At 48.1% G+C, this 20,096-nt stretch overlaps 2 protein-coding genes across 2 annotated transcripts; one reads left to right on the top strand and one right to left on the bottom strand.

The window, feature by feature from the left end:
* Positions 1-181: 181 nt before the first annotated feature.
* TGME49_240740 (Sec1 family protein) lies at positions 182-13,699 on the bottom strand (the record flags this gene model as incomplete). Its single annotated transcript, XM_002366652.1, has 22 exons — positions 182-751; positions 1,078-1,207; positions 1,803-1,864; positions 2,945-2,985; positions 3,959-4,014; positions 4,563-4,682; positions 4,949-4,989; positions 5,386-5,446; positions 5,982-6,057; positions 6,732-6,826; positions 7,493-7,576; positions 8,109-8,174; positions 8,600-8,731; positions 9,233-9,275; positions 9,639-9,739; positions 10,265-10,354; positions 10,700-10,822; positions 11,153-11,250; positions 11,752-11,844; positions 12,312-12,470; positions 12,903-13,034; positions 13,672-13,699. 22 exons carry the CDS (start codon positions 13,697-13,699, stop codon positions 681-683), a joined length of 1,902 nt encoding a protein of 633 aa, XP_002366693.1. The 3' UTR covers positions 182-680.
* Positions 13,700-14,903: 1,204 nt separating this feature from the next.
* Positions 14,904-18,351, top strand: TGME49_240730 (hypothetical protein). The gene is made up of 2 exons (XM_018780613.1): positions 14,904-16,034; positions 16,517-18,351. The coding sequence occupies exons 1-2, from the start codon at positions 15,717-15,719 to the stop codon at positions 16,841-16,843; spliced, it is 645 nt and encodes a 214-aa protein (XP_018637604.1). The 5' UTR covers positions 14,904-15,716; the 3' UTR covers positions 16,844-18,351.
* The last annotated feature ends 1,745 nt before the right edge of the window (positions 18,352-20,096 follow it).

Here is a 20,096-nt window from a genome sequence, read left to right as displayed (position 1 = left end):
CGCAGACGCAGCTGCTTCGTGTGGTAACTCAGCAGCAGGCATGTTTCGCCGCTTAGAGGTAAACGTGAGAGTTGTCTGAGAAGGCGCATCGCTATACAGGGCATCTAGAGTTTTTAAACGGAGCTCCTCCCTCCCCACAGTGCGAAGCAGAGACAAAGACAGGGCCGCCGTGGAGACACGCGAGGCGCGGAGAGAACGCGTGGAACTCACAAGCGAGGAGGGAGAAGCGGAAGAGAGGAGAACGCAGGAGACTTTCCGACTCAACGAACCGGCTCCACAGCGCGAACCCGGGAGAAAAACAGTCCGGAGAGAACATCGAGAGAAGAGGCTGGACGAAGAAAAACGGAGAACTTTCAAAAGAGCGTGGAGAGAGAAGCGAGCCACACTGTGGGCGTGCACAAGGTCCCTCTTTCAGAAGAGAAGACAAAAAAAAGAAAGCGAAGCAGAGACGAACACAGACAGCAAAAAAGCAGCGAAAGGAAAAAGAGAGAAGGAAGGAAGAGAAGACACGGAGGCAGCTGCGCTGCATGCATGCTTGCGGCTGTTCGGACACCCAGAGTCGACGAGAGAGAGAAAAAGGAAAACAGGAAAGAAGCAGCGCGACAGAAGGAGAACGCTCGAGATGAAGGACACAGAGGAAACAAATACAGAGAAGATATTTAGATCTCTTTCTCGCCTGTCTAGGCAGCTGAGAAAGGCGACTGCTTGAGAATTCGAATGATTTGCGGAGGCGTCAAGATGCTCGTGCCTCCTGCATGCAGCCAGACACAGGGGAAGCGACATCGCCCAGAGTTGAACTCACAGAGATCTCGTCGTTGAGAAATTGAAATAATCTTCGCTCTCCTCCACGTGTCTTTCCATTTGCTCTCTTCGGGATATTACCGTTTCTTCCTCGCCTACCCCCTCCAGTGATTTTCTCTTCACGCTCTCTCTGTCTCTTTCTTCTCCCTCGGTCAAGCCCTCAAAAAACATCTGTACCCTCTCGATCTTTGTTCTCCACGCTTTCTTCTTCTCTGTCTTATTCTCTGCCTTCTTCTTTGTCTTCTTCTCCTCTTGCTCCTTCACTGTTTTCCTCACCGAGAATGACGTCTGCGCCCAGTTCGTTGGAGACCTCGTACGCGCAGCGCATTTCGGCGTGAGTGATGCCTCCGAGAACGAAGAGAATGAATTTCTTTCTCGGCCTCTCGGAACTCACAGGGCTCGACGTCTGCACACAACAGAGCTCCGCGCCTGAGCGCCGCTTAAAAGCCTTTTTAAAAACTTGAATCACGGACTCATAAGCCTGCAAGACGGAAACGGCTTCACTCTCTCGCCTTCCCGAGAAGGAAAGCCGATCGAAGGCTCGAGAGTCGAGGGACAGAGACGCCAGAGGCGGCAGTACACAAAGGACGCAGACATATTTCTGTAACGTTTGCAAAAACGTAAACTCACAGTCGTGTACATCAGAAAGACACATATACATTTCCATATATATATATATATACATGTATGTAAAAGAACGTCGAACGACGTACACATCTGCACATCTATCTATGTGTACCTGTATGTATATGGAGATATATCACATTTATCTCTGAAATTGGTCGAACGACGTATACAGTTCGAAATATATATATATATATATATATATATGCACATGTACGTCGCCACCCACACCAAATATGCTGAGAGACACCCCCTTCGATGGCGCATATATATCGCGTATATGAGGGTACAGAGGGCTGTACGCGATTCAGGAGAAAGCTGCGTGACTTTTTTCGCCGACTTGTTTGTTTTCCACGTGCGAACACAAAACTCTTTACCGTCGAGCATTGGTTTCCAGCAGAGCTCCAGGCCCACTCGGTCGCGCGTCCAATCGTTTGCTCTGCGAAAGAAAGGAGTTGCGCGAGAAAAAACGAAGAAAAAGGATTTTGTCAGTAAAGAAGTATCCGCGAAGACGACGCCTGTGCCCGTCCGTGTGTGCTCGCATCCTTCGATTCCCTGACTGAACTTGTCCCCGCATTCGCTCACTTTGTGAATCCATGAAGACTACTTCTGCCTTTCGACATGCATAGGCCTGCCCACATCCTTCAAGCCATCCATCTATCTACACCTGTGCGTACCCAAGTCTCTCTATCCTTCTATCTATCTATCTGTCTATCTCGCTAAATCTATTTTTATCGATCTATCTGCCAATCTCTATCTATCTGTCTACATATAAATATGTAACTATGCAGATACATATATATATAGATATATGTATGTATAACGAGTTGTCAATAATACCATGTTTCTCTCGATATCTCATTCTCCATCTATCTATGACTGTGTGGACCTACCTAAAACGGTGTATAAACAGATATCGATCTCTACATGTCTACCTATGTTTCAAAATCACAGATCTGTCTGTGTTCATATAGAGGTGCACAGATGAAAATAGAGACATGGCTATAGAGGGATGGAGATCAGAGACACACCCACATACATGGCTTGACCTTTGACTGCTTACATCGATGCCTGAGTTCCCCTTTAAAGCTCGATCTTCTACATGCGTACAGAGACTTGCGTAGAGGCACCACAGTGAACGTCAAGTCTTAAAAAAACAGTTGAAAGGCGCCTGCTCCATGTGTGGACGAATAAGAAAAAACGACTTGCTAAGAGAGGGAAGGAACTGGGAACGAACATAAAACGGCCGACTGCGTCCGACTCAGAGATGGAGAGAGAAGCGAAGAGAGGAACGAAGCGACAGAGATGTAGGGCATGATGTCGACGGAAATGCGCGAACACAGGGATCGAGTGAGAGACACCCGCCGGCAGACACACAGAAAAAACGCGCGACCTGCGCAGAAAAAAGGACGAGAAGCAAGCCGCTCAAGAGGCGCTGCAGAACGCTGCAGAAGAAGCACAAATGTTTTCTGAGCAGAGAAAAGGCGTCGCATTCCGGCGTTTCCACTTGCACGCTTACCAGTTGCCGAAGCGAGACGAGACTGGGACTTGGGACCTGGTCTGCGTCAGCGACAGAAAAGCGAGAAGCGAACGCGTTTTCGCATGCACAAAAGCGAATGCAAGAGCGAAGCAAAACCATGCTACAAAACTCCTCCTTGACGAGAGCGGAGCAAAGCACGATCAGAGAAAGAAAGAGGAGAGGAAAAACGCAGAAGACAGTCCGGGAAGACGCGGAAGGAGGCGACAACTACAGAGCGAAAAGATCCTTTCGCAGGAAGCAAGAGGAGAAGAAGCACACAACGCTGAGGAAGACAGACCAACAGAAAAGCGAGAAGAAAGACGCGAGAAAAACCGGAGCGCCAGTGAAATCTCTTCCTCCAGCGATTCAAGGAAGAACCGTAAACGGTTTTGAGGCGAACGCTTGTTGACAAAGAATTCGCCTTCCAAACTTCATGCAAATTATGAACTTGATCTGTCGTTTTCACCGCTCTGTAGGGCAAAGTGCACCGTCGGCTGCCGACGCATTCGGAGTTCTTTAGACATGATGGAAAAGCAAAAAAGGCTAGCCGCCCCAGAGACGATACGCCGAGGAAAGATACCCCCTTGAAGGCCCAGAAACAACATCTGTGTGGTTATCTGTATTTCATAACTGGAGTCATATTCCCTATCCTAGATCCGAGAATGTCTCTCTGCACCCGATTTGAGTGTTGGTTTTCCTCTGCTTGTCAGACACCCGTAAACGTTTCCAATAAAAGCCATTTCCTTGTCGCCAGTTTCCTCTCCAGATGCCCACTTCTTCCCTTCTGTCGGAGAGACAGTGAACAAGTCGGAATTCCCCCGTTTCAGTCTTTCCGGTTTTTCCTCTCCTCGCTTCTGCCACCCGCATATGCGTCGACCGCTCGCAGACCCTGGAGACAGACGGTGCGGAGGCTCGTGGGCAGCGGCTCGTTTCGCTTGGTCTTCGGCTTAAAAACGGAGTCTCCCGAAGCGAGACACGAGGCGAGGCTGGTTCTACAACGCAGTCGAAACTCACCGCGTTTCCTCGACGAATGGGTAATTGCCTCCGTGAAGATCTCCCAGCAAAGCGCGCTGAAGAGCAGAAGAAAACGGAAAAAGATGTAACGGATTGCACGTCTCTTTTTCGTCTTCCCAGTCAAACGCAACGAACCTGAGAGCCAGGAAATCGCCGCCTCTCCTGTCGGCAGCCACCAGCAATGAAATGCACACACACCGGGTGCCTCCGGCGACCTCTCTCCTGCCGTTCTTCTTTCCTCGCGTCACCTGCGTGGATGCAGGTCCCCTGCGTCAAAGGCGAGTCTACAGATTCGCAGGCCCCTTTGTCGAGAAAAACATATGCAGATCTCAACATGTACACATGGAGACATACATATATATACATATATATACATATATATATATATACATGTACAGTCATATATATAGAAATGTATATTATGAGAATCTACCGGAAATCGTGTGTTGCTTTCTCAGGGTGAATGGGTCGACTTGGATAGTTTTCTGTCCGCGCTCGTGACGGTTCGCGCGGATACATTTGATATCTGATGACTGAGCGAGCACATGCGTCTAGGTTTTCGTATACAGCGGAGATTCGTCGTTCACCGCGGTTTAAAAATTACCTCCATAAGCGTTTTGACGAACGGTTCGAAGCGAGAAAGTTCGTAGGCCGCGTTCTTTGCTCGTCGTTTGAAGAATTTTCTCCGGTCTTTGTCTCTCTCGAGTCGATGTGCCAGCCTCGACTGCATGCAGAAAACATGGAAAGCAGAACCGGCTGTCGAGTCCTTTACGCGCCCTCGTATCTCGTCGCGTCTCCCGCTTCAGAAAAATACTATTTTCAAATTATTTAGAATATTCTTCACAATATAAAGCGTAGACGAAAACGCAGTCTCTTCACAGAGCGACTAAACTCCCCTTCCTTCGCCCACTTCACATGTTCCGCCTGAGTGCGAGGTTCTGCTCTCTCCTGCATGCATCTGAAACGCGGAAACTGACGGTGTCCTCTTACGGTGCCTGCTTCGGTGTCGACGTTCTCTTGGTGGAGCTGCACTGAGGCAGGGGGAAAGGGGACAGCGACAGACAGAGAAAATGGGAGGAAACTTGTGCGTCGTGCACGGAGACGAAACGTCGTAACGCAGTGGAAGAGTGAAACGCAATGCCAGTGAACAAAGGAACTCAACAAGGATACAAAAGACAAAGACAAGGAAACAGAAGAGGAAGGAGAGGGAGAGAAGAGAGAGGCGAGAAAGAAGAAGAGAATCCAGAAGAAGAGAAAAAGCAGACGAAGAAGAGAAAGCAGAAGCAGCAGAGAACACAGAAGAGGAGAAAACAGAAGACAATGCCGTGAAAAGGAAGCGAAAAATAAGACGAAACGAAGAATAGAAGACGTTGTCACTTTGCTGGGAGAGCGAAAACGCGGAGCTGGGGCCTGAGAAAGAGACCTACAACTCAAAAACTTCTGCACCGTTTCCTCGCTTGTCAAACTCAGCTGCGCCGCCTCCATGAGCTAAGACAGAAGAAAAAGGAAACAGAACAGACGCGGACAACACAAGCAGATTGCGCGAGACACAGAAGAAAAAGGCGAATGCAGAGACAGACCCATCCGGACCGAGAGTCGGGGACGCTTGACGAATGGAAGAAGAACTTCGGGAACCTTCGACAGCCGAGGTTGTAATCTTTTTCCTGGCGTTTCTTCGTCGCCACCGCGGAGAACACAGCGACAAAAACAACGCACTTGCTCTGCAATTTCTCTCCGCATGTCGCGTTTTTTCTCACATTTCTCTGAGGCTCCGCGTCGCCTCGCGCTCCATCCTTGTGACCATCATAACCATATTCATCAGCTTCTTCTCTCTCGGAATATACCGCCATCACACGAAAGCATTCTAGCCTCGTCGTCTCCCCGCTGTCCTTATCCCCATTCGTTTTGTTCAGCGTCCCCTGTTGCTTCCTCGTGTCATTCTTTCTCGTTGGTCCCAACTTTCCGTCGAGTTTTCTTCCGCCTCCATTTCTTCTTCTTCCTCTTCCACTGCGTCTTTCCTCACCTTGGTTCTATCGCTGGGAGAGAGGCCGGTCATTTGTGTGAAGTAGAGAAGAAGCAGGCGAAGTTTATCGTCTACTCTGTAAGAAAAAAGTGAGACACTCCGAAAAAACAACTCAGCCGTGGGCTTCTCACTCGGAAAACACAAAAAACCGCAGAAGAGCATCCAGAACGGAAGCCGCTTTCCCCCCAAAAAAACATCGCAACAAACACGGGCGACCTGAGACACCGTTGACGAAATGCAGGCACCAAAACACCCGTTTCATCAGTGAACAGATCTGAATATAAATCTATAAATATAAAGCTCTCTCTCTCTCTCCCTATATATATATATATATATATATATATATAAATATATATACGTGCACATATTTCCAAGTAGGCAGACATATACATGTATATATATATATATGTACATGTATATATATTTATATATTTATATACGCACATACGTATATGGAAGGAAGAGAAAAGGCGTCTCTGTTCTTCGCAGGAGCGCGGAAGAATGCAAGCAGACGTCACGGCCTCTGTGTCTATAGAGGTTCAGGTCAAGAGATCAGTGCTCCCCGACAGTGAATTCCTCTCTCTGCAGGCGGTCGATCTTTCGGCAACGAAAACGCATGTTCAAGCCGTTGGGCAGATGGCGACATCCACTTCGACACACGAAATGTAAACAGACACAAAGCCAAGTACACACAAGCAGAACTGTGCAGCTTCCGGTTGACATGAGTTCTGCAGATCTCGATTTCCTTACTCAGCGTTTGCGTCTGAAAGATGGTTGCTGAGCATCGTGAGCAACTTCGACGCACTGACTTCCTTTCCATCTTTGTCTACTCCGCAAGCAAGGTCCTGAAGAAACAGTGAAAGTCACAGACGCAACACTGCTCAGTCGAGGCTTCTTCTCCTCGCTATCCGAGCAGCTGCACACCGACAACGCGCAACCAGCCTTCTCCACTCTTCTCATCGATCTTCGCGGCTTTACCGCTCTTCTGAAATGGAGGCGAAAGCATGACGGTCCTGTCGAAAACGTCTCCACGCAACTGCGGGCGGGCATGCTGACTATCCACCTTTCGATCCACGTCTCCATATCTGACAAATCACCTCTCCCTGGCCTCCATATCTCCTTCTATCTCTTTCTCTATTTCTGTATATGCACACATGCATATTACATGTTTTTCCATCCGTTTTCTATCAGTGATCAGACAGGCCTACACCCACCGGTAGCTACACCTGGCCATCGACATCTGTATATATATCTATATCTATAGATATAGATATTCATATGTATATTTGCATGCGTGGAAGAATTGAAAGGTTTTCAATGGGGCTGTGGTTCGCTTCGCGTATAGCGTTCGTGTAAATGTTGCAAGAGCTTCGTTCTGTGGTTGGCCAGCTTGCGCTCGGCCCTCCTGTTGTCCATCGATGAGGTGGGTCCGTCCGTCTGTGTCTGTCTGGTGTGCACCGTCTTGTTCTTGAAAACGGTTTCGAGAGTCTCTCCTTGGAAGATTTTCTGACCTGCTCCAGAATCCCGACGTTCATCAGATTTCTCTCCTGCAGCTGCGCAAAGCTCTGCTCCGTGAGTGACGCATGCACCCAGTACTGCGAGGAGAGGGGGGAAAGAAGTGGAGACACACGAGAAAAGCGGAGAAAATGCTGGAGAAGAAAGCAAGAAGACATGCTGCTGATACAGAAAAAAGCAAATGCCTTTCGAGTCCCCCAGGAGTTACTCGCACTCTCTGCTCCTCGCCTTCCAACGCATCACGCAACTCACATATGCCTGCATCTCCTTGTTGCCTCTACGAGAGAGTTCCACGCGGATGTGCATGAGGATGTGGAAACGTATCCAGGAGAAAACAAACGCAAGAAACTCGCAAGTCTCTTCCACACAAAATGACACTCCTAAAAGATATAAAAACAGACACAGTCTCTCTCTCTCTCTATATATATATATATACATATACATATAAATATATATAAATATATTGATGTGTATATGTGCGTATTTTTGTAAAGATATGTCTGTATTTCGAGAAAGGTACAATGCCGTCTATTTGAGGAGAGTGTATCTGCAGCTGGATACGCAAGCTCGGTCGGGGGGGAGTAAGTAGTTGAATTGTGAGTGTTTCCTTACCTTTGCGAGCATTTCCTGATACTGCGGAAGAGACCGAATCGCTTGGAGAGTGGGGCCTTGGCCCTCCTGAAGAAATAATTGCATGCCGCAATTTCGAGACAGCGCTTGCAACAACAACTCCCTTGTCCTCTTTTCATCTGTAGTAGACGCTCGTCTACCACCAAATTTACACACTCATACACACACATATACAAATACATTTATGCCGATATACGCATATATATATATATATATTTGTATACATACATGAGCATGGAGGTATGCATCTGTGCGAATCCACATATCGATACATGTACACATTCTGTGACAAGTTACACCTAAACAGATGTAAACAGATAGGTGCGTATATATAGAGCATGAGCACAGATGCATACTTGTACACATGCAAAAACGTATGGAGATGTATGAGTAGAAATGCGTCTGAAAGACATGTGAGTGTTCGGAGCGTGAGAAAAATCTGTCTCGTGTAAACGGAGAACTGCATGGTTTACTTGTTTCTGAATTTGAGCTGTCGCATTCTCCTTGACGAATCTCTTAATTTCTTCTTGGACTTCTTGATTCACCGACTGAATGTGCTGGTGGCGAAAGCGAACCCAAAGCTCGTCTTGCTCTCCCAACTCGGCCTATATTCGGAGAGGAAAAAACCACTCACACCGCCGCCGGATGATACTCACCTACAGACGCACCGACTGCATGCACATGGCGACCGCCACGTATCAAGGGATACGCTGGAATATGCATTTGTCTGTGCTTAGTCACTATGTTGTTCTTGTTCACTCTAAGCATTTCGACGTATTCGTTTATTCGTATGCTCTGATATAAAATCCCTTGCATACATGTTCATATATATATATATATATATAAATATATATATATAAATATATATATATATATATATAAATATAAATATATATATATAATGTATATGACTTTCGATGTGCATTTACATGTGCCTGCACACATCGCAGATTTTTATTGAGGTTCAGTCTGCAAAAGAGACAGGAACCAGAAAGGGGAGAAAAGCGCCCTGGGGTCCAGGAAAAGGGAGAAGCACTGGAAACGGGCATTTTAGACCAAAGTGCTAGCAGAGAAAAACACGAGCATCTGTCCTGAGCAACTCTCACCCGCTTCTTCTCGTGTTTGCCGAGGTTGTTGACGATTTCGTACCTGCGAAAAAAATTGAAAAAAACGCCCTGCCATCAAAACATGGTTCTGCGTTCTCTTGTTCACTCACCAGCCAGGCTCACTGTCACAGAGAACACCGTAACGCCAATGCACAGCATGTATACATACATATATATACATATATATATATATATATACAGAGAAATAGAAAATGTTACATACTTCCATGCACACACATTTCTACATTTTCATAAAATGTATATATATATATATGCGTATATGTAACTATATAAATATATATATATATATATGCGTATATGTAACTATATAAATATATATATATATATGCATATGCATAGACGAGCATGCATGTGAAGTCTGAGTCGATCTGCGTGGGGTATTTACTGGAAGGTGTTTTCTCGGATGGCGTCTTCGTCTTCTTCTTTGTTTGCAAGCAGTTTCGTGAACGAACTTGTCGCGATGTTGAGAACATCATACACCAGCGCCTGGAGGCAAAGACAGTAAGAGGGAGCCTTCAATTGTGTCCACTTCTGCTTCGGAGCGCGTCGCGCGTCGTCCTGAATCGACTCGCAGCCCTTTCGACGGATTTCGAGCACGGCAACTTGAAGGTTTTCTGAACTTCGGAGGCATACAGGACGTCTCTGCATCTCTTTCTACTGAAAACCAGACAGGCTGGGCAAGACACCATCTGCAGCAGGTCGCTGTCTCGGAGTTCTGCAGACACAGCTCGAGAACTCGAACGAAAACAGGAACGCAACACCATCTGCTGTCTACACAGAAGACACAGAATTCAAATGTATCGCCTACAAACAGCTATGTACACATATGCCAATATGTATGAATGTCGCTACATGCATTTATATATATATATATATATACATATAGATTTATACATATAGATTCATATATATATATATATATATATGTAGGCAGCAAGACGCAGATGATCAGCGTCACGTAGGCATGAGAGTGGAGATTTAGGATTTGGGTCGTTGAGAACGGTGACCTACTTGGTACGTATACTCGTGGATGAAGAGAGTTGCGAGGTCAACGGATCGATCTACAATGAGCAGGGTGGACTCTCCCGGTTCGGAGGTTTGCTGGAGAGAAAGACGAGAGGACAGGCGAGGTAGCAAAGCGAACGAGCAGATCCTTTTTTCCTGGTGAGTCGTTCCGTTCGCTGGGGCCTCGCATTGAGCAGAAAGCGAAGAAAGGGAGAACGAGGGGAAACGAGGAGACAGCAAAGAGACGCGGAGAAGACGCAGCCGAGGAGAAGACAGGGAAGACAGAAGGACTGGTACAAAGAAAGGAGGAAGAGGAAGAATGTCACGAGCTCACCAGGAAGCGCGGAACCTGGCGGAGACGAGGAAGAAAAGAAGACGACGAAAAAAGACAAGAACGAGATGCAGTTGAGAGGAGACGAGTGCAGAGGAGAGAGACTTTACCTTGAATTCAGCGTGTCGAAGCTTGTCGTAAAGACAGGTAGCAACTGCTTTAGCGCATCCTCGAAGATTCTTCTGGAAACGAATGGCCGGCGTTTCTCCGAGAGAAGCGCACAGGGTGAAGAGCTGTGGAAACGCGCAGAGAGCGAGAAACACTGCACTCCGAGGAACTGCACAAGTCGCGCCTGAAGAGAAAGGTGGAGGTGACGCAGAGCACAGAGGAGGACGAGGCGAGACGAAGGACTCGAGACAGACAGCGCGCGAGGAAGAACACAGACGAGAAAAGTAAGCAGTGAGAGCGTAGAGGAAGAAGAAGAAGCGAGAGGAGCAAGAGGAGCTCTTGATGCGAAAAGGCGACGGGGAAAGACTGACGACGGACAGCGAAGACGAGAGAGAAGCGGCGACAAAGAAGCACCGCAGAAAACGACGTCGAGAAGAGAGGGAAAGAAAAATTACTTGAGTGGCAATGCGGTCGAGTTTCTCAGCGTCCTGGCCGCGGAAAAGGTCGACGAAGTCGGAGGGCCGGTCGAGGTGAAACACACGCTGCTCTTGAGCTGAGGCAAGGAACAAACATCTGATGCAGGCGCTGTTGGAGACTCGTGGAGAGGTTCGTCACGTTCAGAAGGCTCGCGTTCCTGAACGAAGAGTTCTGAGAAAGAAACCTCGAAAACCACCCTTTCACACAGAAGGAGCTCCACAAGAAGTGCAGGCGAACCACCGCCGGAGAGCGGTTGACAGGGACGATCGAGATCCATTCGAGAACAAACTGGAGAGAACAAAGGATGCAGACAGGAACTTCGAGAGACGAGGCGGACGGCCCGAGGTGGGGTCGGGGAACGGTGAAAGAAGCTGAGAGAAGCTGAGACATTTGCGTTTCGAGTTGCATGCCTGGCTTTCGAAACAGCCGTCTAGCCGCGTCGGCCTGCGACCTCAAAATAGGTCAGTGCAGAAAGCACCCGTTGAGTCGAGTGCACACTACGCCTCTCAAAAAAAGCAACGGCCGAGTGAGTTGGCGTTCGACTCTTCCACGTCTTGCGACGACCTCACGTTCTCACCTATGAAGTCGAGGTTAAATTCAACGAAGGCGCGAATGCGCGGAAGAATGTTCGGGCATCTCGCGAACTTCCGCAAGACCTGACCGCCTGGCGCTGGCAGGAAACGTGCACGGAGCAGAGGCAAATGAAAAGAGCAGGGAGAAAACGCAGCAGAAACGCAGAAGGAAAGACGGAGAAGAAGAGACAGGGAGAAGAGAAGAGAGAGTCTTTTCCTTTTCTTGCTCTCTCCTGCATGTCATCTTACGCACTTGAATCCCTCGTTCGCAGCCCCGGTTCTGTCGCCGTCTTCGCTTTTCCTGCGCTTTTTCCTCTGTCTCGAACACCCCACCGAAGACCGCAAACGACTAACGTCTTCCTCCGTCAACTGCGGCTCAACCTGACTGAAGCAGTGGAAGATTTGGAACGATGAGGAAACTCTGCATCAGACGAGAGAGTCCCAAACACCCCGAGCCGCATGTTCGCCGTTCCAGTCCGCGTCCTTTCTCTCAAGCGACACAGTGGGTTGCAGGGGACGGCGAACGGCCTTCCCAAGCTCGTGAAAAGGCCGTTCCTAGACTCACGGAGAGGCGAAGTGAAGTAGACTTGGATGCGATTGTACTGATTTTTGTCCGAAGAAAAATCGCGCAAAATCGCGTCCACAGAAGCGGTTTCCGGGGAGACAAAGTAGAGCGCGTCCAAGTCAGGCAGTGGCTGACGGTGCTGGCAGACAGGCTCGATGACTGCAGAGAGAAAGCGATGCGCAAACGGCGCGTCAGACGGAACGCACAGAAACACGAGAAAAACTGAAGAGAAAGAGAACACAAAAGAAAGAGAAAGAGAAGACAAAAGAAAGAGAAAGAGAAGACAAAAGGAAGAGAAAGAGAAGACAAAAGAAAGAGAAAGAGAAGACGAAAGGAAGAGAAAGAACGACGAGGACGGATAGAAGAACAGATGGAGAGAGGAAGCCTGTAAAGAGAAGGGAGATAGACAGAACAAGAGTCGACAAAAGCGCAGGCGACACTGTGTAAAGTGTGGGCGGGTGCGTTGTCCGCGCCTTCGTGATCTCTTTGTGCTCGTTGGGAAAGCGGATCTCGCCTCTGTCGAGTTTCGAATCTCATCGCCGTTCTCTCGAAAAGGAAGAGCCGTCGCGTCCGGAGAAAGAAACAACTCACCCGTAACGCCTTCCTCCAGAACGTCGTACACATTGCAGCATGCAGAGAGAATTCTCAAACTGCGGTCGTCCACAAGCATGACGATGTAGTTCTGTCCTCGCGTTGTGTGTCGCACCATCTCGTCCAAGAGACCTGAAGCCACAGACGCAGGACCAAGGGCATGGCCATGGGGAGCAGGGAGAAAGCAGGCAAGGACAGCAGAGAAAGGAGAGGAACGAGGAGAACTGGAACGCGAGGAAAAGAAAAACGGAACGGGAAGGACACAGGGAAAGAGAGAGGGAAGGACGGAGAGACTAAGGGAGGGGTGAACGGGGAGGTAGACGGCGAGAAGGAAGGCGAAGCAGAGCGAGAGAGAGAGAGACTTGCGCCTGCAGTGGGAAAAGAATGAAGATGCAGAGGCAGAAAACGATCAAACGAGAACGAATTGAATGAAGCTCGAGAGAGGCACAGAATGAAAGTAGACGAAGATACAGAGATATGTGGAGGAAGATCAGTGAGGAGAGATGGAGAAAGTAAAAGACAGATAGGTGAAGACGGAGATGCGTGGAAGGGGTGACGAATGAGATAGGGGTGAAGAACGAGAAGCACAAACAAGCAAATCAAGAAAGATCTGGAGGAGTTCCGGGTGTGAAGATCCACGCGATGTCGAGGAAGAAAAACAGAGCGTGAGAAGAGAAGGCAGGAAGACACGGCTCTCCCCAGGAGGGAGAGTTTAAGAAAAAAGATTCTGAGCGCGTTCCCCCCTCAGTCACTTTCCAAAGAGACTTACGGCGTTTGCAGATGGCCTTAAATGACATCCTGGAAAGAATTCGACGAAGAAACGCGCCAGCAAGGGAAAACGAAAACGAGGAACAAGAAAGCAAGAGGAGAAAGAAACAAGAAAGAAACAAGAAAGCGAGAGGAGAAAGAAACAAGAAAGCGAGAGGAGAAAGAAACAAGATAGCGAGAGGAGAAAGAAACAAGAAAGCGAGAGGAGAAAGAAACAAGAAAGCGAGAGGAGAAAGAAACAAGAAAGCGAGAGGAAGAAGAAAGAGAAGCAAATGAATTGAGGTGAGGGGCGTTCTTTTTCTCGCGGTCACGACAGTGTCGGGAGATCGAGAGCGCGACGGACGTCCGCGGTCCTGTCCATGGTTTTAGAACAGGGAGCGCAAGAGGAGAGTCTAGTGAAAGGGGAGCGCAAGCGTTCTGGAAAAACACTGCGAGAAAAGCAGTGAAGGCGACTACACACGAAGAAGAAGATGAAAACACAAGAGCGAAGGAAGCAGAAGGCGTCGGCAAGAAACCGGTATGCCGAGAAGGCGTTGGGGAGAAAAGGAGACATGATGCGCTTTCCTTTGAAACGGTGTTTAAATGAATGCTCCTCTTTCGAGGTTTTCTCGCTCACGAACGCCTCCAGGATTTCCTCCTTTTCCTCTTTGTCTTTCTCTCTTTGTTTCGTGGTGTTCATGTCGAGCGGCCCGGACATGAGCAGAGAGGACCGACCGACGCCTTATCTTTTCCACGAGGCGCTCCGGCCGTCACTCTCAGCAACTGACAAACGAAAACGAGGGAAGAGAGAAAGAGAAACGCGAGAGTGAAGAGCTTCGCTGGCTCTCCGGGCGCAAGCGAATGCTCACCTTCGCCTCTCCTTCTTTGACCTCAGTCCCTGTGCACAACAGGCGCCTCCAGACAGTTATCTGCGTATGTGTCAATCTGTCTGCATGCGCAGAACTGCGGTCTTTTATCCCTCGAAGGAAGAGAGCAAACGCGCCTGAAAACCACGAGGCGGCTCGGTCTTGCTTCGTCCGTGTCTTCGGCTCTCCACAGTCTCGGCGAGAAAGAGAGAGAGGAGGGTCGAGACAGGCAGGCATGCGCCTTTACGCGCCTTGTCTCGATTGTCGGCTTATATTCGGAGTCAACCGCCCAGCTCGCCGCAGGGAGGATTCCCGGCAGGCGCGAGAGGAACGCGAGAGTCAGAAAGAGAGAGAGAGGGCCGCACTGCCATGCTTTTTTCTTTTTCCTCGCAAAGAGAGGCTGGGGACGTCGCCACCGGCTCTTCCGGTTTCTCGAAAGGAGAAGAAGCACAGCCGCAGAGGCGTGGACCCTCTTGACGGTCTGCTCGCGCAGCAGTCGCTTTCGAGCTGCGAGAGGAGAAAAAGGAGACACATTTGGAGCTGAGGAGTTCCTTCACTTCTGGGAGAAATTCCCTTTTCAAAAGAGTTTCCTTTAAGTCGTCTTTCTCGCCTCCTCTTCTTCTGTGATGTCTTTCCCCCGTCCTCTCTGAACAGTCACACAGGACGCGAGAGCTCTCGCTGTGCAAGACACCGCTCCAGCAGACAGTTGAGCGAAGACGGCGAGAGTCCTTTAGAAAAGGTCTTTGCTCTTTTCGGATTTTCTTTCCCCTTGGCGAACCTCACGCAGAAGCAGCAGCAGACTCGCCTGAAGACTTCTCTCCGTCTCTCGCGAGAGGCCGTCAAACCTCCGCGCCGTAGCTCGCTTGTCTTCGCGGCTTGCCTTCTTTCTCTCCGCGTCTGAATTGTTTTATAGTTTTCGTTGTCGCAGTTGACTTCTGCCCTTCCCTGCCCTCGTCAGTGCACCACTAGAGTCGTCTTCTTTTCCCTGGCTGCTTCCTCATTTCTTGTCTTGAACCTTTTCTTCTCCCTCTCGTTATCTCTTCTTATCCCTCTCTGCATCACCCTGCCGTATCTCGTCAAGAGTCTCTCACATGCGGTCTCTCTCTTTTCTCCCGCCGCCTCTGGCACTTCACCTGCATCTCCTGCCTTCTCTCCTTCGTCTTTTGCGTCTCTCTTCGCGTTCGAATGAGCCGGAAAAAAGATGCTGCAAGCGAACAAGACTCGGGTAGTGGCGGATCTGGCATGTGAGACGCTGGAAATTCGACATCTGGAGCTTCGTTACTGGATAGATGTCTTCAAGAGGTTCGGGGTGCTCGCCGCCTTTCTCGGCGGCTTTGCCTCTTCGGTCAGCCTCATCCATACGCGCGGCCAAGATACGAAGAGCGCGAATCTCCTCTTCGTCCTCGCGGCTGGAGGCGCGATGGGATTCAACCTTGTTCTCCTGGTCGTCAGCGTCCTCTGCTCGCTGTTCGGACCGGGAAAAGCTCTCACAGGCCGCGGCGACGAATCCTACACCGTGGTGCGACACCGATAGAAGCAAAGAAAAAACGCAGAAGAGCCGGAAAAAACGAAGGGCGCGCCAACGCAAGAACGGGGGAACGCGAGAAAACACGAAAAAGAGGAGTGAGAAAACGAAAAAACATAGAGGCGAACGACAAAAATGCTGCCGAGGCCGAACTGCTGTCCTGTTACAAGAAAATCTCAATTTCGGCATATGTGACGATCACAGAACAATGCAGAACAACAGACTATTTTTATCGTCTTTTCTCACAGATGCCCGTTGCCTTTCAGTGCCAATCCACCCTCTTTTTTACATAAATAAATGTATATAAATTTATATATATATATATATATATATATCTAATCTATACATCCATCTTCATTTCTCTTTCTCTCTCTCTCTCTCTATATATATATATATATTTATGTTTGTGTCTGTGTATGTTTCTGGATTTTTTGTTTTTATTGAGAGTCCGGCCTTTGACTCTGTGTGTTGCGTAGGCGATTGGAATCATGGAGAGGATGTACAGACACTGCCTGGTCCTTTTTCGCCTGGGCCTGCTGTGTTATCTGGCGGCGTCGATCTTTGCAGTCTTCAGTATGTTTCCGTTCCTTTCCGCGGCGATGGTTTCCGGCGTCTTCCTCTCGTTCGCCTACCTCCTCGCTCTCAGATCTGCGCAGTTGCGCGCGAAGTTCGTCCCTCAGAACTTCTCCTCTGGCTCTCTGAAGGCCAGCCCAGTGAGAGACATCGGCGCGGAACTGACGGGGAGAGAAGATCCCAGTCTCGGAGGCTTCGTCTTCGACGCCTCCTTTGGCAAGCGCATCTGAAGAAACGCATGCAGCTGGAGTTGCGCGCTCTGGCAGGGCGAGAACAAATCAAGTCCTCTCCGTGTCTGCGGAAAAAAGGCGGGAGTCTGACGCGGACTTCTATTCTTTTACGCGCGTCGCTTCAGCCGGCTAAACTGCGTCTGCCGCGGCGCTTCTTCACATTGCTTTCCACCGTACACCTGCGCGCGCGCATGCATTCGTGGTGAAACAAATCTACATCTGCGTCCAAATACCTACAAATTCAGAGAATATTAAACCTTCGTAGGTATAACTCCCTGCTACCATATGCGCAGACAGGCTTTCGAATGCATTTCTACAGATATATATATATATATATATATATATATATATATATATATAACTATACATATGCAATCATTCACGCTTGCTTTTATGTAAGTATATATATATATATATATATAAGTGTAAATGATCTTTTAGTGTAGTGGTTTCCTTTGCTTCTCCCCTTCGCTTTGACACACGGGAGACTGTAGAAAGAGCCTTTTCACAAGTGACAAGGCTGAGAGAATGTTTTTATCAATTTACAGGTGCCTATTTTTGTCCAAGATATTCATGTACGTTTGTGAATCTGGATATTTGCGGCTGTTTGAGTGCTCTGTTCGAAGCCGCGAAAAAATTGTCTGCAACTTCCGCACTCCACAGTGTGGAGTTTCGGGGATTCAGGAGAGAAAAGCGATTGGCCTTCTTAAGCAAAAATCAAGAACCAGTGTGGAAAGGACAGGTTCGCAGAAACCGCACAGGATTGTTTCTGCATTTCCCCTGCCGTCTCTACCACTGAACGACTTTTTTTGAAAACATCAACTGAGCGCTGCTCCTGCCATGCTGCCCCCTCGGCATTCGGTCGAGACTTTTCTTCTCTCTCTGTGATACTCTCTTCTCTTTCTTTTCTCTCTGTGGGGATCCGTTTCCTCTCTTCTCTCTCTGTCTGAACGTCTCTCGTTTTTTCAGTCTCTTCAAAGCTCTTTCTCTCTTGTTCTTTTCTTCTCCCTTTCCTGTCTCATCCTCTGCCTCTCCCTCTGTCTCTGTCTCCGTTGCACTTCACGCCTCCGTCACTGCTGTCCACCTGGTGTGTCGGACTGTCGTTTCCTCTCTCTTCCGCGACGGAGTTTCTCGGACTCTTTTCTCAGACGCTGAGAACTGGGAGAAGTCCTCTAGACTTTGAGGCTTTCAGCTTATTGAGCATGGAAAATTGAATTTCATTGTACGCTTTTTCTGCCGCACACCAGCGGCCCAGAGGCCGGAGGGCGACGAGGGCAGACAGAAGAGACAGAGAACGAAAAGAAGAAGAAAGGAAGAACCGGACGCACAGCCTTTTACAGTAGAGCGAGAGCTTTGCGGCGACGAACGAACCGCGAAGCGAGAAAGGGAGACAAGAAAAAACGATTTTTTCGCAGGTCAGAGAAAACGAAAAGGAAATGACTTTGAAGCTAGGAACAGGACAGTTTCGAAGGTCTCGAATGAGACAGAGACGAACTTCCATGGGGTCTGAAAAAAAGAAAAACACAGCAGCATTGTCAGTGATCGACAAGGAAAAAGACACCAACATGCATCAACCACGCAACAACCCGCACACAAAAAAATACACATACACCTAAATATATATAAATATATATATATATATATACAAATATATTTTCATATTCATATGTGAAAGGTGCAGTGTGCAAGTAGTACTGCAGAATGCATACATGCAAATCACAAATGTGTGCAGTTTAAATTTAAATACATATATATATATATATATTTATATAAATATATATATATATACATGCGTGTGCAGATACAGCCGCACGCATCTGTGGCGAACCGCATATGAGGACGCTGTGACTGTAAGAGTTGGTTGGCGACTCATTATTCATTTACTGGATTTTTCCGATTTCGTTTTTCCTTTTTCCGAATATGGTTGTTTTCGGTTGTGTAACAGAACGTTTCCCTAGTGGAGTTGCCTGCTTCCTAGTGCATTTTTATTTCTCGAATTTAAGACGCGACTGCTGCAGAAATCAAGACACAGAAGGTGTCTACGGGATTCAAACGCGAAAGTGAGGTGCACTGCGGCAAAGCTGTTGTCTGGGCAAGAAACGAAAGACGAAAGCTCGGAGAAGAAGAAACAGGGAATGAGAAAAGCGAGAAAGAAGTCGAAAGGAACTTGCCTCTTCCGCTGAAAAGACGCACATCACAAAAACGAGAAAGAAGATCGTTCAACAAAAGTCCGAAACGAACGACCTTACAGGCGAAAGACGCAAAACGCATCCGCATGAACAGATCTGCATGTATCAGCGCATGCGCCTCTCCGTGAATATTCGATAGCTGTCAAGGGGGAAGCAACATCGCTTGCTTCTTTTTCTCAGCTTCCTTCAAACACGAGAGCGCGCAGTGAACCCGCAGATGTTCCTCTCTGTCATCAGACACCTTACCATCATGAATATGTATATGTAAGCATATAAAAATATACCCATGTACTCCACATTTATATTATACATATACACGCACATGTAGATACAATCAGAAAGGTGTACATACACACAGAGACAGAATGGGAGAGAAACGAGAAGAAACGCATATATATATATATATATATATTTTTACATATAGATGTGTATGGATATATTTGTATTGAATAGATATCTGCATAAATAGAAGTTTTGTGTACAGGGGTTTCGGATCTAGCTACGGTAGGGGATAGGGACATGCTGAGACGAGGCCTTGTTGGTATTCTTTTCATCGCCTCTTCTGGCATGCCGAAAGCACGGAAAAGCGCGGACTTACACTGGTGGCGCCTTTGCGATCAGACTTTTCCTTCGCGTCGCTTTTCTCCGACGAATGCGCCTGATCCGCCTGTGCAGCTTCTTTCTGGACTTCTTTTTGAATTTCCTGTCAAGCGGAAATCGAAGAAAGCAGACCCCTTTGCATGCAGCAAAAAAACGCTACCACAGACGGAGACGAAGCGTACGGCGAGACACAGACGGGCAGAGGTTTCCGAAAGCCTCCGAAGAACCGTCTTTCTTCTGAAAGTCTTGACTCCACTCCCCTCCTTAATCGAAAAACATCACTCCCGCTACTATATTGGTACCACTTGACGTGTACATGATGTGCACACATATACATTTTACATTATATCCTTTTTTGGCTAGAAACGGACAATACAGATACATACGCAGAACGGCATGAAAACTCGGACGGAGAGAACGAAGCAGGTAGACGTAAGTCACTCTCTATATACATGCATATACAT

This window comes from Toxoplasma gondii, chromosome VI (assembly GCF_000006565.2).
Source record: "Toxoplasma gondii ME49 chromosome VI, whole genome shotgun sequence".
In the NCBI taxonomy this organism is placed as follows: domain Eukaryota; phylum Apicomplexa; class Conoidasida; order Eucoccidiorida; family Sarcocystidae; genus Toxoplasma; species Toxoplasma gondii.
The sequence above is the reverse complement of the archived record's forward strand: the minus strand, read 5'-3'. Positions and strand labels throughout refer to the sequence as shown.

Bases quoted from the DNA above. Each gene is read 5' to 3' on its own strand.
- TGME49_240730 (XM_018780613.1), top strand. From the start codon at position 15,717: ATGCTGCAAGCGAACAAGACTCGGGTAGTGGCGGATCTGGCATGTGAG. The intron at 16,035-16,516 runs GTGCGACACCGA...TGTGTTGCGTAG, and splicing joins GCGACGAATCCTACACCGTG to GCGATTGGAATCATGGAGAG.